Raw genomic sequence first — 17,830 nt, 5'->3', positions numbered from 1 at the left:
CCTGTTACTCTAATGATATTAAGTTTGACAGTTTATTATTATAATGATAGTCAGAACAGGCCCCATCCACCACTATCCTCCTCCAGGTGACTGAACTTGTTCTCTCATTGAACAATTTCTCCTTTAATTTGCCTCACTTCCTCCAGATAAAAGATGTGGCTATGGGTACCAGATTGGCTGGAGTTATGCCTGTTTGTGGTGTACATGAAACATTGCTTGTTCCACTCCTACTCAGGCCCCCTACTGCAACTCTTTTTCCAGTACATCGATGACTGTAATGGTGTTGCTTCCTGCTCTCGTCTGGAACTGGAAAACGGATCAGTTTTGCTTCCAATATTCACCCTTCTGTCACCTTCACATGGACAATCTCCGACAGTTCCCTTCACTTCCTTGACGTCTCTGTCTTCATTTCTGGGGATAGGCTGTGTACCATGATTTATTACAAGCCCACCAACTCCCCCAGCTTCCTTGACTACACTTCCTCACACCCTACTTCCTGTAAGGACTCCACTCCATTCTCCCAGTTTCACTGTCTCTGTCACATCTGTTCTGATGATGCAACCTTTCTGCTTGGCGCTTCCCACATGTCTTCCTTTTTCCTGAACTGAGGATTCTCCTTCACTGTGGTTGGCAGGGCCCTCAACTGTGTCCACCCATTTCCTGCACTTCTTCCCTCCCAGAACTACAGTAGGATTCCCTTTGTCCTCAATTTCCAGCCCACCAGCCTCAGTATTCAAAGGATCATCCTCCACCATTTCCACCACCTCCAGCAAATGCCACCACTAAACATATCTTTCCCTCCCCATTAGCATTCCGAAGGGAAATATTCCCTCCACAACAGGGAGGCTTTGGCATAGTGGTACTGTCGCTGGACTAGTAATCCCAGAGACCCAGGGTTCGAATCCATGGTGATGGTGGAATTTGAATTTAATATCATTCAACATTAAAAGTCTAATGATGACTTTTATTGTAAAATTATCGTCAATTATCGTAAAAACTCATCTGGTTCACTAGTGTCCTCCTAAGACTCAGCCAGCCCTGTCAGTAGTGGTGCTACTGAGCCACTCTTGGACATTGAAGGCCTCCACCCAGAGTACATTCTGCGCCCTTGCCACCCTCAGTGTTTCCTCCAAATGGAAGGAAAGGAAAGCTGCCGTCCTTACCTGATCTGACCTACATGTGATTCCAGATCCACAGCAATGTGGTTGACTCTTAAGTGCCCTCTGAAATGGCCTCGCAAACCAAAACAAGTCAATAAAGAATAAAACTGGACCGCCTAGCATCAACTCAGGCACCGGAAACGACAATGTTTCGACCTCCTTACTAACACCTGGGGGCTTGTGCCAAAATTGGGAGAGCTGTCTCACGGACTAGTCAAGCAACAGCCTGGCATAGTCATCCTTATGGAATCATACCTTACAGAAAATGTCCCAGGCACCACCATCACCATCCCTGTCCTGTCTCCCAGCAGGTGGAGGCACAGTGGTATACAGTCAGGATGGAGTTGCCCTGGGAGTCTCAACATCGACTCCAGACCCTATGAAATCTCATGGCATCAGGTCAAACATGGGCAAGGAAGCCTCCAGCTGATTACCACGTACCATCCTCCCTCAGCTGATGAATCAGTACTGCTCCTTGTTGAACACCATTTGGAGGAAGCACTGAGGGTGGCAAGGACACAGAATGTATTCTGGGTGAAGGACTTCAATGTCCATCACCAAGAGTGGCTCGGTAGCACCGCTACTGACTGAGCTGGCCAAGTCCTAAAGGACATAGCTGCTAGACTGGGTCTGCAGCAGGTGGTGAGAGGGAAAAACATTTTTAACCTCATCCTCACCAACCTGCCTGCCGCAGATGCATCTGTCCATGACAGTATCGGTAGGAGTGACCACCGCACAGTCGTTGTGGAGACGAAGTCCCACCTTCGCATTGAGGATACCCTCCATCACGCTGTGCGGCAATACAACCATGCTAGATTGGATAGATTTCGAACAGATCTAGCAACTCAACACTGGGCATCCATGAGGCGCTGTGGGCCAGAATAGTATACAACCACAATCTTCAACCAAATGGCCTGTCATATTCCCCACTCTACCATTACCGCCAAGCCAGGGGATCAACCTTGGTTCAATGAAGAGTTCAAGAGGGAATGCCAGGAGCAGCACCAGGCATAATAAAAAATGAGGTGTCGACCTGAAGCTACAACACAGGACTACTTGCATGCTAAACAGCATAAGCAGCAAGTGATAGAACAAGTTAACAGATCAGATCTAAGCTCTGCAGTCCTGCCCCATCTAGTCGTGAATGGTGGCGGACAAGTAAGCAACTCACTGGATGAGGAAGCTCCACAAATATCCCCATCCTCAATGTTGGAGAAACCCAGCACATCAGTGCAAAAGATAACGCTGAAGCATTTGCTACAATCTTCAGCCAGAAGATCCATCTCAGCCTCCTCCAGAGGTCCCCAGCATCACAGATGCCAGTCTTCAGCCAATTCGATTCACTCCATCTGATATCAAGAAATGGCTGAAGGCACTGGAGACTGCAAAAGCTATATTCTGGCAATAGTACTGAAGGCTTGTGCTCCAGAACTTGCCATGCCGATAGACAAGCTGTTCCAGTACAGCTACAGCACTGGCATCTATTTGGCAATGTGGAAAACTGCCCAGGTATGTCCTGTACACAAAAAGCAGGACAAATCAAACCCGGCCAATTACCGCCCCATCAGTCTATTCTCGATCATCAGTAAAGTGATGGAAGGGGTCATCAACAATGTTATCAAGTGGCAGTTGCTTATCAATAACCTACTCACTGAAGCTCAGTTTGGGTTCCACCAGGGTCACTCAGCTCCTGACCTCATTATGGCCTTGGTTCAAACATAGAAAAAAGAGCTAAACTCTGGAAGTGAGGTGAGACTGCCCTTGACTTCAAGGCAGCAGTTGACCAAGTGTGGCATCAAGGAGCCCTAGCAAAACTGGAGTCAATGGGAATCAGGGAGGAAAACTCTCCGCTGGTTGGAATCATACCTAGCACAAAGAAAGATGGTTCTGGTCGTTGGAGGTCAATTATCTCAGTTCGAGGACATCACTGCAGGAGTTCCTCAGGGTATTGTCCGAGGCCCAACCATCTTCAGCTGCTTCATCAATGACATGCCTTCCATCATCAGATCAGAAGTGGGGATGTTCGTTGATGATTGCACAATGTTCAGCACCATGCTCAACTCCTCAGATACTGAAGCAGTCCATATCCAACAAGAGAGAGTCTAACCATCGCTCCTTGACATTCAATGGCATTACCATTGCTGAATCCCCCACTATCAACATCCTGGGGGTACAACCTTTGACCAGAAACTGAACTGGACTAGCCACATAAATACTGTGGCAACAACAGGTCAGAGACTAGGAATCTTTATTGGATAACTCACCTGACTCCCCAAAGCCTGTCCACCATCTACAAGGCACAGATTAGAGCGTGATGGAACACTCTCCACTGCCTGGATGAATGCAGTTCCCACAACACTCAAGAAGCTTGACACCATCCAAACAAAGCAGTCCGCTTGATTAGCACCCCATCCACAAATACACACTCCCCTCACCACCTACGCACAGTAGCAGCAGTGTGTACCATCTACAAGATGCTCTGCAGGAACTCGCCAAGGCTCCTTCGACAACACCTTCCAAACTCATGACCGCTACCATCTAGAAGGACAAGGCAGTAGATAGATGGGAACACCACCGCCTGGAAGTTCCCCTCCAAGCCACTCACCATCCTGACTTGGAAATATATCACCGTTCACTTCACTATCAAAATCCTGGAACTCCCTTCCTAACAGCACTGTGGGTGTACCTGCATCACATGGACTGCAGCGGTTCAAGAAGGCAGCTCACCACCACCTTCTCAAGAGGAATTAGGGAGGGCAATAAATGCTGGCCTAGCCAGTGACACCCACATTCCATGAATGAAGAAAAAAGTCTCCAGGTCCACTCCTCCATCATCTCCAATGCCTCATCCTCTTCCCACCACACCTTCCCTTGCAATCACAGGAGGTGTAACACCTTCTCTCTCCTCACTGTCCAAAGCCCCAAACACTTCTTCCAGGTGAAGCAGCGATTTACTTGTACTTCTTTCAATTTAGTATACTGGATTCGCTGTTCACACTGCAGCCTCCTCCTCAATTGGGAGACTAAACGTAGACTAGGTGAGTGCTTTGCAGAACACCTCTGTTCAGTCCACAAGCATAACCCAGACCTTCCACTCACTTGCCATTTCAATTCATCATCATGCCCATGTCTCTGTCCTCGGCCTGCTGCAATGTTCCAGTGAAGCCCAACACAAGCTAGAGGAACAGCACCTCATCTTCCATTTAGGCACTTTGCAGCCTTCTGGACTCAACATTGAGTTCAACAACTTCAGGCCATGAACTCTGTATTCCATTTTGATTTTTTCCACCTAAGTACATTTGCATCTTGTTTTCGCTTTCAGACAGAGCTGACCTTTATTTTGCTGTTAACACTTACTCTGGATCAATGCTTTGTGTTTTTTTACTACTACCATAACCACTCGCTCTGTCTTTTTGACAATGATATTTAAGCTCCCCCACCCTCTAACCTATCCCAGACCGTCCGTCCCTTTTGTTCCACCTGACCCTCCCCCTTCTTCAACAGCATAAAATCTATATTGGACTCAAGACATTAATTCTTTTTAATTCTCCACAGATGCTGCCAGACCAGCTGAGGTTTTCCGGCCCTTTGTTTTTATTTATAATCACACTGGGATCTGTTACCGTAAAGATTTTCAGGCTGAGGGTTTGGTACTCTAATGATAAGCTTTTTAAAAATTCATTCATGGGCATCTATGGATCACTGGCAAGGCCAGCGTTTATTGCCCCTTCCTATTTGCTCTTCTGAAAGTGGTGGTGAGCTACAGCCTTGAACCACCGCAGCCCATGTGCACCCACAGTGCTATTAGGAAGGGTGTTCCAGGATTTTGACCCACTGACAATAAAGAGAAGGCAATATATTTCCAAGTCAGGATGGTTTGTGACTAGGAGAAGAACTTCCTGCTACTGGCATTCCCATGTGTCTGTTGCCCTTGTCTTTCTAGGTAGTAGAGGTTGTGGGTTTGGAAGGTGCTGTCGAAGGAACCTTAAACAAGTAGCTGCAGTGCATCTTGCTGCCGCTGTGTGCTGGTGGTGAAAGGAGTGAATCTTCAATATCAACCATGAAGTATGATGTTAGCAAACCACTCAGTTCAAGGGCAATTAGGGATGGGTCACAAATGCTGACCAGTGCCTGCGCCCCATGAAAGAATAAAGAAAAACTTAATTATAAATAAATCTGGCTAGTAGTTTAGTTAATGGATAGGATGCCCATCAGTCCACAAGGCAAGAAATAGACACCAAGACCACTTTGCATAATCAGTAAGGAGATGCTGGCAGGTTTTGTATTGCAGCTTGCTTATAGAAACCGTATTCAAGCCTTTTGAGTTATTCCATTCCATTCTCCCCCAATGTTTCGCTCTCTCACAGAATATCCTGCAGGAGGTCAATGGATAATAAATCTGGAGCAGGAACTCCAGAAGATTTTCCCCTTTTGGGTCCAGGAATATTGTGTCCACTTTGTTTTACCCATGCAGTCATCTGTAAGCTTAAACCTACATTGAAACAGTTTAGAATAATCACAGAGACAGAGTGACAAAGAATGTTTAATTGCTGTTTAATGCATAACCTGGTTACAGTATGGAATATGACAAATTCATGAGTATGGATGTAAGCATATACTTCCAAGATGTGCAGGACACAGCCAAAATTTCAGCATGTGATCTAATCTACAAGGCACTACCATTTACAGATGATCAATAATAAAACCAGGCTCAGCTCCTTAGAGCTTGTACATCATGGCAGACTTGTGGTTATCCACAGCTTGTTGGTACCTCAAGCTTTCACCTTATGCAGTAGTTACAGTACCCACACTCTGGGAGGCATTAAGCCCTGATTGCCAACCTTCCAGGGGGAATTCAAGAATCACGAGGAATTAAAGATTAATCTCCAGGACACTGCTGCAAGTAATTCAGGGGGGAAAAAAATTCACGGAGGCATTAAAAAATCATTTTCCGAGAACATTTTTATTCTTAATAAAAAATCAGAGATAGGAAAAGGGCTGTTCAACTGGGTGGGCGGTTGGAGGCCGGAAGTCATGCAATGATTCCTCCAGGAATATGGCCAAGAGTTGGCAACTTGATGCTGAATGCCAGGCACTTATATTTTACAAAATAACCACGGCGTAGGAGTAATCTCAAAGCTCTTATATTTTCTCACTGGCTGGCTAAACCCAAATCGCTCATCCTTTTTAAACAAAGGCGAGGAGCAGGAAAAATCAGAGGCCAGCTCACCCTGAACAGCTTTTAAGCATCTGCCTTAGCAACAGCAAGAGGCTTGGAAGAGCAGGCCCATGGCTGCCTCCTCAGCCAATATACAGTGCAACACACAGGAGACCAGAGATACTAAGGGGGAAAAATGGTGCTTAAAATCACAAATTATGTTTCACAGCCTAGTGCCAACATGATTGGAGTCTAGAATAATTCCAGAGCGGAGAGTTTACCCCTTCAGTCCTGTTTAATGCAGAGACATCTACACACTGGAAATTCTAGGTGTTTAAAACATTCATGTTTAATTGCGGGGCACAAACTCAGTTGCCTATCCTTTGCCTCAGCTCCATGTTTGACCTCCTTTCAATTCACTGCTCATATTGTCCAGGAAAATACATGACATGGAACAACAGTGCCACCTGTTGACAGATAATGGGAAATGCACATGCCTGAAAATACCCTCATACAGCACAGTGAGTGGCGCATCTGGAGGACGTCAATTGGTAGAAGAAAAAATACCAAGGTCTAACTGGTTCGCCGTCTCCCATCCTGATAAAATGATAAAGGAGTTGTTGACTAACTATAGTGATAACTCACACAGCACTGTGGGTGTATCTACACCACATGGACTGTGCGGTACAAGATGGCAGCTCACCATCACCTTCTCAAGGGCAATTAGGGATGGGCAGTAAATGCTGGCCTAGCCAGTGATGCCCACATCCTGTGAAAGAATAAATAAAAGATCCTACAACAGGAGTCATAATTGGAGATTTGATCAAGGTATTTTTAATCATGAGGGGTTTGGACAGAGTAGATAGGGAGAAACTATTGCCATTGGTGAAAGGATCTAAAACGAGAAGACACAGAAGACAAAGAAGAAACGGAGACCTGAGGAGAAACTATTTCACGCAGTGAGTGGTTAAGATCTGGAATGTGCTGTCTGAGGGTGTGGTGGAGGCAGGTTTAATCAAGGCATTCAAGAGGGAATTGGATTATTATCTGAAAAGGAAGAATGGGCAAGGTTACAGGGAGAAGGCAAGGGAATGGCATTAGGTGAATTGCTCAGAGAGCTGGTGCAGACATGATGGGCTGAATGGCCTCCTCCTGTGCCGCAACAATTCTGTGATTCTGTGGGATTCTATGACAAACCCAGACCTGACACGAAGAAAACCCCCAGTGGTGGACAGCAATGAGAACCATAGCTACAAAGTCACCTGATCCTCCTAAGCAATACTCCACTCAGCAGAGCCTGGTTGTTGTATGATGGGGGTTTGGGTGCTGATATAAATAACAGGTGTAATGCTTGGTTTGAATATGGATTCATACCAGGATGGCAAGTGTCGGTGCTGTATCTCAGTGCTGCAGTCTACTCAGCTGTGAAGTGCTGGTACCTGTTCTCAATTGCCAAGCTGATTACCTGATTTCACACATGATGTTCCTGGAATGGCTTTGTATAGAGGGTACAGCAGCTCTTGACAGGATGGCAAGCAACGACGTGCTGGGCCAGTTGTGCATACCTCGCCCAAGCAGGGTTGTGCACAGGCTGTGGTTGGGATTGAGTCACCTGCTCAATCCTCTCCACCAGTCGGCGGAGGGTGGGGGATGGTGGTCGGGGCAAACAAGAGGAAGGAGGATAACAAGCCATGCATCTTCAGGATGCAAAGCCTAAAAAATAGCTCAATGCCATTCCAAGATGCAGCTTAGACAGCACCATTAAAGCTGCTCTCTCAATGCCTCCTGAAAGATTTCTTCTCCAGGTACCGTAGTGATCGCCTGACAGCGCTGGGGTTTCAAAACGGAAAGTCAAAATTTTTAACTTCATGAATGGTGGTGTTAGCACGTCCTGCTGTCGCTGGCTCTCACGCCAGCCCCTTCTGTTACCAATGAACGTTCCTCATCTTTGCTACCTGGTGAAGCAGCACTGTGTGGCTGGCATACAGTTTCTGTTGCTGGTCGATGTCCATCCACTTTACTGCACCCGCATCATCCCCTGCTTGAAGGTTCAGCTTACCCACACTGTCGCCTGGAGCAAGGGAGAGGCAGAAGAACTCAACAAAGAGGCAGGAGAGTTACACTGTTCGGGATAGAGAGATTGGTGGGGGGGTGGGGGGAAGCACAGGCAGGGGCGGAGAGAGGCGGACATACTGATAGACTCGCTCACAAACCTGAAGATTGGCCCATTTGACAAGAGGTTGGAGAGAGAGGGAATCAACCATCACCAGGGGAAATATTTCGCAGTGAGTCACCAACACCAGGAGAGAGGTCGGACAGAAAATTGTGAGAGATTAAAAACATTATACATCCAACAATACCCCAGGCCAGGGTGGCCAACCATCCCGATTTTCTGGGACTGTCCCAGAATTCGGCTTTCTGTCCCATGTCTGAGTTTCCCGGGACACCGTATGTCCTAGATTTCTCTTGTGCCTGAATCTTTTGTGTCTGTACATGTGTACTGTGCTGCTCCGCATGAACAGATTGGAGCCCCTACAACCACGAGGGAGCACTGACCAGTGTTAATTCACTGAATATTTTTCTAGCGCAGGAGGAAGATGGAGCCAGTATACCTTCAACATTGATTTATTCACAAAACCCTGCAGAGGTACAGACTACTTTTTCCATTCACACAGCCTCTACCTCCACAGGTGGAAACTAGTTCTTATATATGTGCCCGAATCTTTCCCCAATTAGTATCAGCTGCTTTAATCACAACTAGAGCAAGCATTCAATTATCACAGCATGTACAACATTAACAGCTAGCACATTCCTTCTGACAGTTGTTTGGCTTTGATAGGTAGGTGGTTTGAAGTGGAGGTCATGGGGCAGGGGGTTGTCCAAGGCTCCAAAAGCCACTGCCCCCCAACTCCTACAGTCTCGCCATCACACCCCACCACATCAGCATCCACCCCACCCCCCCTCTACCCTGTGTCCCTTTTTTTAACCCCACAGTTGGTCACCCTGACCCAGGCTACTGATATTTTTCCAAGATTGGGCACCTCTGAATTGTCTCTCTGCCCCAAGCCTAGGCCCAGCCATTCACTGAAATGAATGAAGATCTTTGGAGATGGTGAGTCCCATGGTTTTCACCACCAGCTCTGGTGGAAGGAAAACCCCAGACACCGGGTTTGATTAAACTTTAGGTGTCAGCCGTGTCTCAGTTGCAGAATGCCCACCCAAGTCACAAGATTTTAAGTTCAAGTCTCACTTTTGAGACTTGGGCACATTCCAGGCTAATACTCCAGTGCAGTACTGAGGGAGTGCTACATCGTTGGTGGTACCATCTTTCAGATGTGGCTGCCCTCTCAGGTAAGTGGAAAGAATCCTACGGCACTATTTGAAGAGGAGCAAGAGAGTTATTCCCAGTGTTCTGGCCAATATTTATCCCTTAATCAACATCACAAAAACAGAACTATCTGGCCATTGTCACATTGCTGTTTGTGGTAGCTTGCTATGGATAAATGGCTGCTGCATTTTCTACAATGGTGACTACCCTTCAAAAATTGGCTTAAAGCACTTGGCGACATCCTAATGTTGTGAAAGGCACTAAAAGGCACTAACTAAATAAACACAAGTCTTTCTTACAATAATATTTATAATGTATATTAAAAGTGGCAACAGCTCAGGGGAACAAGAAGGGAGAATGAGGAGTAAAACCTTCTGCAGAAAGTCCGGAGGTCGGAAGATCAGGGTCAGGATAAGAGAACACGAGCACACACAAAAATTACAATGGAGCCTTCACTTATACTTCCTGGAATAACACCCAGTAATACAGCGAAAGCAAAAATAATTACCTGTCTCATCATGGAAATTCATAGCCACTGTCTCAATCCAAGCATTATCAGTATTCCGAGGGTCGTCAACATATCCTTTGAAGACCTGAGGAGACGGAACTCAGTGAAGATTCAAATAGAGGTGTACTCTGGATTCTGGCACCACTATCTTCCCCCTTCCACTGTACTGAGACAAACTGCCTTGTAGTTTGACCAAGAAACAATGAAATTCTTGGCCAACAGAAGATATGGAAAAACAGTTATTGAGGGAGAGGAGTGAGATACAGATAAGAACAGATCAGAGATGCCAGGTTAATGGAGGAGTGAATGGGGCATTGTGAAGGTAGGAAGAGCAGAATGACAGTGTGAGGGGTCTAAGACCTCACACTGTATATTTTTATAAAATATATATAGATATGCTCATTGCTATTTCTCAAAATTTTAAAACTGAACAAAGACTTGTAAAATGGCTGAAACCGTGTCTGTCTATAACCCCTGAACAAAAGAAGCCATGTTGCAGTTTCAGGGAAAACTCACACCTTGTTATCACTGAGGAGCTTCCTCACGACCATCTGCGAATTGCATAACCCAACTTCAAAGGGAGCTACACGAAGGCCATTTGTATTTGGTAACCCAGGCTGGCCAGCAGAGATGGAATGTCTACTAAGATAAAGGTCTCCCAAACATTCCTTTTAACCGATAATGGCTGAGACAGAACACAAAACCAATTTCCAGACACTGGATAAACATCCTTTGTTGAAGACATCATGGAGCGGTAAAGTCACATGATCTAGGCCTCTGGCTTGTGGAATAAGTAATATTGCCTTGCTGAACTGCATAGCTCAGTCTGCTGTTTAACATCTGACTAGCAGGCCACACCAAAGGAGCTCTGGCTTAGGTTGGACACCTGGCCCCATCTACCCTGCTTCTGCTAGAAGTCTGTAGCATTACCTACACACTGATTCATCTCTGTTTGCCTATCTCATCGTGTGAAGTTAACACCACCAGGAAAGTGAATTATCCAGCATCGGTTTTCAACCCACTGACCACCGTGAAGAATACCTCATTGGACTTTGATTTTGGGCTTTGGAACCCACATGAAACAATATTTTTTGTTCTCTGTGGTCTCTGCACTGTAAATCTTTCTTTTCTCTATCCCTGTTTTTAATGTCTGAATACAACGGGGATGTTGCAAACCCTCTTTCACATTTTGAGTGTGTGCAAATAAACTAACCCTTTGAGTTCACCCTATCTCAGTCTGCTGTGGGGTTATTAATAGAAAATTGGATTGCACCAAACTGAGGGGCTGGGAAATAGCTCCACCACTATAAAGAGGAAAACAAATCAGAACACCTTACTGTTTATGGATGGGTGGAGAGAGGCATGGCACCAGAGGTGGGTAAAACGGGGTGGGGGGGGTGGTGACAGATGGCGACAGTGGATGAGGTTCAACTGGGCTCGGGTGGGGAGTTAACCGGTGGAGGGTCAACCGGGGGAGGGGCAGAGATGGGGTGGCATGGATGACAGAGCTCCGTGTAGCAGGGCACTGAGTAGCCAACAGATTTTGCAACTCAAGCCTATTACAAATAGTCAGCTCCTGTTGATGTAAAGTCACTGAATTCAAATTACTGGATTATTTTATATTTCTTTGGACAAAGCTTTCCAGCACTGGGGTTTTCCATACCTCATTTCTGGATATCTTGTAGAATAATTGACAGAGTTTGAGGACTCCGATTCATCAACAACTCCATTATCATTCTAACATATGGCTGCCAGAATGGGAGGTGAACTAGATGAACTTTCTCCACCAAAAATTCCTATTTTTCTGTGAATTATCGGGAGTAAATATTAGTTCCAGGCAGCCTGTGATCCAATCCATAGTCGTCTGTTTGGAAGACAAAAGCTCCACCACCTACACCAATTACTCATGTAATTATACATCCAAGCATAAAGGCGAGTGTGAACTGAATGCTTATTATACAAATATATTTTATCCATTATGTACTGGGATAATTAATAAAATTTTCACACATGTAGAACAAACCGTTAATTAAGGAACAACAGGACGCGCCACTCATTAACCATTTTCATTAAACATTCAGGCCTGCTCCCCACAGTTAGGTCTGTGAAGCTAAATTGGGGTAGGGCCGAAGTTCTCAGATTCTACTTGAGTGAACATTCTTCCTGCCCGCCTGGCTCTGGAATGGCATGGTGCCTCCCACCCCATACTTTATTGGATTGCCTTTACCTGTGCCTTCCTCACTGCTGTCTGGCCAATCTCAGTGGTCTCGTTCTGTGCTATTAGGATTCTGGGATTGTTAAAGAGACTGAAATGTTCCAAACTATTTATATCCATTTCACCAGGGAGGTGTGCCAAACAGTTTGTCGATCCCTAAAGTGAGGCTATGTTCTACTATACACCATCGACCCAGCTGCACTTGGAACCAACCATTCTCTACTCACACAAACCGAATCTATCTTCATATAGTCATTGCGTTGGTTATCTTTACTCTCAATGAATCTTCTCTGTTTAGTACAGGAAAACTGACCAGTCTTTCATGAACATCTCCCATTCCCTCCCTCTCTCACATACACGCTGTATAATACCTGATGTTTACATAGGATTACATAGGGCATACGGCACAGAAACAGGCCATTCAGCCCAATTCAGTCCATGCCAGCGTTTATGCTCCACTTGAGCCTCCTCCCATTTTTCCTCAGCTAAATCTGTCATCGTAACCATCTATTCCCTTCTCCCTCATTTGAGAGATATAAAGATACAGCTCCCTTAACCATCTAGTGTGTATGGACATCGCAGGGCATCGTACTGGCTGTTTGGACCAGATGATCCTGGGTTTAATTCCCAGGCTGTGCCAAGTCCGCAGTTTGCAATCAGCCAGCAGCTGGAGCTCTCCAATCGGTTGCAGAGAACGCACTGACATTCTGGGCTTGTACCGTCGAGAGCCACCATTTGGGGAGGATATGAGCCATAAGAGCCATAAGACATAGGAGCAGAAATTAGGTCATTCGGCCCATCGAGTCTGCTCCGCCATTCAATCATGGCTGATAAGTTTCTCAACCCCATTCTCCTGCCTTCTCCCCGTAACCTTTGATTCCCTTACCAATCAAGAACCTATCTATCTCGGTCTTAAATACACTCAATGACCTGGCCTCCACAGCCTTCTGTGGCAATGAATTCCATATGGAGATCTGACAGACAACCAACAGAACAGTACCTTAGCAAAAGTCAACACCTTCCTAGGTTTAGCATGTGTTCACTGCAGCATAAAACTTCCTCCACACTTTCTTTCCACAGCACCTTCCAAATCTGTGACTTCTACCACCTAGAAGGACAAGGGCAGCAGATGCATGGGAAAACCACCACTTGCAAGTTCCCCTCCAAGCCTCACACCACACTGACTTGGAACTATATCGCCGTTCCTTCACTGTTGTTGGATCAAAATCCTGGAATTCCCTCCCTAACAGCACTGTGGATGTTCCTATAATACATGGACTGCAGTGGTTCAAGAAGACAGCTCACCTCCAACTTCTCATGGGCAATTAGGGATGGGGCAATAAGTGCTGGCCCAGGCACATCCCATGAATGAATAAAAACTTCCCCAACATCAGATATAAAACCCAAATGTTAGGCAAAGAAACACTTACTCCAGAGTGCGACCCGAGTGAGATTCCTAATCCTAGAGAAAAATCTGCTCACAAAAATTTCTCTGAAATGACAGCACTATAGACATCCCACATGGAGAGACAGACTTTATGTTTCTATCCTTCATTATGTATTAGGACATAAATACTGTAATACTGACCAGCTCTCCAGCTTGGAACAGGGAGTCGATTAATAATTTCATTTTTTGTCTCTCGGCTTCTGGTAACTTTAAGGAATTCAATGCTTCTTCTCCAAACTCTCTCCTGAGAGTGACTGACACTCTCTCACCTGGGTCAACCATACCCTGGAAGGAAAAGAAATCAAAGAAATACAGCCTCAGAAAAGATCACCTGGTTTGTACCTATCCTGTTTGAACTGGAGGCCAATCTGAGATGAAAGAAACATCCAAAGGTTGATCCAAAAATTAAATTGATTGATATGGGACTTGTATAGGGCGGTGCCGTGAGTTTCCCCACATTGCTGGACGCTCTGTGGCAGTTTTAGGGGCAGTGCGAAGGGACAATAAAAGGATTCGGAGAGGATCCCTGCTCCTGACACCGTCATGCAACTTTCTGCACCAGAGGAAGCTCAGGGCTGTGCGGACGCCTTTCAGTGTGAAGCACCTGTCAAAGCTCGCTGTGCACGTGAAAAATAGCACTTTGGGCGACGAACACTGTTGCATTGGGAACTGTATCATGCAAAAATCCACTGTTCACTGCAGAGGGAGGGAGGGAGGAAAGAAAACTGGAGAGGGAAAAAGCGTCAAAAATTATCAGAGTCTGACAAGAGTCCGAGAGGTTGTTTTTAAGCCAGCAGGGAGCAGGCTGGAATCCAAATAAGGTCAGTTAAACCTGAGGTCAGTGTTTCCTGCACCCTTACTTACCCCAGGAATTGCCCACTCCTTGTTGTCCCTTCTACATATTGCTACAAACTGCAATATAGGCTTCCCAGAACGACTGTGAATCACCATTTTTCCAGCCTCCCTCTTCCACCTACAAGAAAGAGGGAAAGGTTCCTTAGGTGCAGATCAGTAGCCAAGAAATTTAATCAGATGCATCAGGGAGTTGATGCAGGTCTTTTTAGTACTACAGGCAGGGCGGCACATTTTATAATCCAGGTTCCTGCTCACAACTGCTTTCCATCAGCTACAGTTGGAGAATGAAAACCCAAATACTGCAGAAAGAGTTAGACAAGAAGAGTATTTAATATTAAATGGATAGCATCACCAGCAACAAACAGCACCTGTCAAGCTCCCACCTCCACCCTTTCTCACCTTGCCCTCCGAGTCTTGCCTTAGATATCCAAATTGTGGAGGAGCCACAGTTACACTTTGCTACACCCAAGCATTTAGGATTATCACATTTCTCCCTTCCTTCCCATTCAGTCTCTGACATCCTGTCAAATTATCACACATTGCTTCCTCAGGAATGATTCTGTCAAACAAGTGCACAGTTTTTAACAACAAAACCTTGAACAAACACACATACAATACCACAGGTATATCCAGTTCCCTGCTGCTTACAGTAGTTACCCTGGAATTGCTTTCAATGTAATGTATTTCTCCACCTGTTGAACCAATTTACAGGGTCTGCTTCAATGGTCGTGTATTATTCTGCAACTCTGAGTGAAAACTTCCCTTCTTACTCCTAACTTCCTCATTTTTAATTTGTCTCTTTGATATTTGAACCTACTGTCACAGAGATTGACTGATTGGGTTAACTTCTTTAATAATGTCAAAGGTATCAAATATGTTATCTTAAAGTCCTCTTTCCAAAGAATACAAGATCAAATTCCTTAACTTTTCCTCATACGTTAAGCTCCCAAAATCCAGATTCATCTTTTTTCCTTATCTCTATATCCCCTCAAGAGCAATAATGTACCTCTTATGACTTGGCATCATTAGTGTTAAGTCTTCAGATTGAGTTAAGGTAGGTTTAAAGGAAAATGACTTTCCAGCCCTTATAGGGATAATGAGATGCTTAAGATGATTAAAGGATTTGATAGGGTAGATGGAGAGAAACTATTTCCTCTGGTGCAGGAGTCCAGAACAGCCTTAAAATTGGAGCTGGGCCATTTCAGGGGTGCTATCAGGAAGTACTTGCTCACAGAAAGGGTGGTGCAAATCTAGAACTCTTCCTCTCCAAAATTTGTTGAGGCTGGTAAGTCAGTTGAAAATTTCAAAACAGAGACTGATAAATTTTTGTTTGGCAAGGATATTGGATATGGAATCAAGTAGGGCATATGGGGTTAAGATATAGATCAGCCATGATTGAACCGAATGGCAGAACAGGCTGAAGGGGCTGAACAGCCTACACCTGTTTCTATGAGCCTGCCTCAATGCAGAGTGCCAGCTGTTGAGCATCATTACATTGCAAATCCTTGCCATATGGCCCCGTCCTCCAATTTCATTATCCTGAAATGCAAGGAGATTCCCAAACAAAGAGCACAAACCTTGTCAAAATAGGGTCTGCTGCATGATTAGGGCCCCATCTTCCCAGGAGTCCTCTGCCCTTCAATCCAGTGCGACCACAAGGATTTCTGAGGCACAGAATAAAAGACAGGAGAACCAGTTAATTGTAAATCAGCCAGAACACTCAGACAGTATGAAATAGTTATCCAAGTACCGACTTAATTGGAAGAATAATTGAGCATTCACCAGTTCTGGTTCAGGACACACTTTGTGGATAACTCATTAGATTAAGGCTGAAACACTTTACATGGGTGAAACTGATGTCATAACTTACAAGTGACAAAAACCGTCAGCTCCAAATAAGCATTCTTATTAATCCTGTCACGCTGCTCCTTCTTTTGGCTTCGTTGCTTTCTTGCTTTCTATCATCCTACAGGTGGGAAAGTAGGTTGATCACCTGCTCACAAAGCACTTTCAAAAATGCTCTGATACAACTCCTGAGAGATGTACAAGATAGCTCTTCCTTCCAATCTCCCTGCTAATAGGGAAACTCCTGGTCACTACTCAGTGCCTCCCCGCAACAATGCGTAGAAACTCAACTCAGTAGTGCAGCAACTGTGGGAGCAACCTCTCAAACGATCACACTTCCTGACATGCAAAAACCTGCGTTGTAAATATTTTGTGCATTGCATGGAGGGATGTACAATCGCGTGATGAACAGTTTGCACAGAAAGTTGTCACAATTTGTGACATCAGACCCTTTTCTTGATCTTTCCTTTATGTTCTTCTGCTTTCACAGCCCCTTGGTTCCCTCCCCTAACCTGTCAATAGAAGTTTTTACCACCATTGTGATTTTCTTTTGAAAAAGAAACTGGGACTTTTGTGCACATCAAGCTGAGTCATGTTATTACTAGAGATATTAGGATTCCAAAATCAAGGATAGCACAGCAGGGATACAGAATGAAGCCCTGATAACATATCTCAGTCTTAACTTCAGAACAGTACTAACTTCAGCACATTTACCAGGTTGACCATTCTGTGGCCTCTGAGATGGTTATTGCCATGTTCGAAGTTCTTTTATCGCTATGTGACCATGCCATCAGGCAATATAAAACCCAACGCCTCAACCCATTGAACCTTTCATGACTTCAAAATTGTGCAAATCTTCTCTCTGCCATTCTTTTCCATTCCAATGAGAGGAAGTCCAATGAAAACAGGCCACTTGTTTTCTCTTTAAATTGTTCTCAAAGTGAGAGGTGTTATGTGTTTCCATTTCCAGTCTGGATCAAACACTTGTCAGGTATAGTACAGCCAGATATCCTAACAATATGCCTGAGACCCAACCTGAGAAGAGCGTGCCAATCTACACCAGTGTGGCATTATTTTCCACTTGCCACACAAGCCAGCCTTAGTGATATTCACAATTAGGAGCACTCTAAACCCACACCCACTGGATTCAGACTACTAACGCTGTACAAACTGATTTCACCAAGTCCCTTACAGCTAGATAGACAGAGGAGACTTTCACCCCATCGGGATGGATTTAAAGCAGGTCCGATGAATACAAGACCCATGTCTAACTTACAGCACTGCCCGATTCCCCAAAAGATACACTCTGCTACA

At 45.1% G+C, this 17,830-nt stretch overlaps 1 protein-coding gene across 1 annotated transcript in view; it reads right to left on the bottom strand.

The window, feature by feature from the left end:
• Nucleotides 1-8,007: 8,007 nt before the first annotated feature.
• Nucleotides 8,008-17,830, bottom strand: part of LOC144687603 (ADP-ribose pyrophosphatase, mitochondrial-like) — a 33,904-nt gene continuing 24,081 nt past the window's right edge. The window contains exons 4-8 of the mRNA XM_078553940.1: nt 16,249-16,335; nt 14,681-14,789; nt 13,958-14,101; nt 10,155-10,239; nt 8,008-8,389 (exon numbers count right to left, since the gene is read on the bottom strand). Coding sequence (XP_078410066.1) covers nt 8,244-8,389; nt 10,155-10,239; nt 13,958-14,101; nt 14,681-14,789; nt 16,249-16,335 — 571 coding nt within the window. The 3' untranslated portion in view covers nt 8,008-8,243. The remainder of the gene's footprint in view (nt 8,390-10,154; nt 10,240-13,957; nt 14,102-14,680; nt 14,790-16,248; nt 16,336-17,830) is intronic.

Source organism: Cetorhinus maximus, chromosome 12 (genome assembly GCF_964194155.1).
Source record: "Cetorhinus maximus chromosome 12, sCetMax3.hap1.1, whole genome shotgun sequence".
In the NCBI taxonomy this organism is placed as follows: Eukaryota; Metazoa; Chordata; class Chondrichthyes; order Lamniformes; family Cetorhinidae; genus Cetorhinus; species Cetorhinus maximus.
Note: the sequence above shows the minus strand (reverse complement) of the source record. Positions and strands in the feature narration are given on the sequence as shown.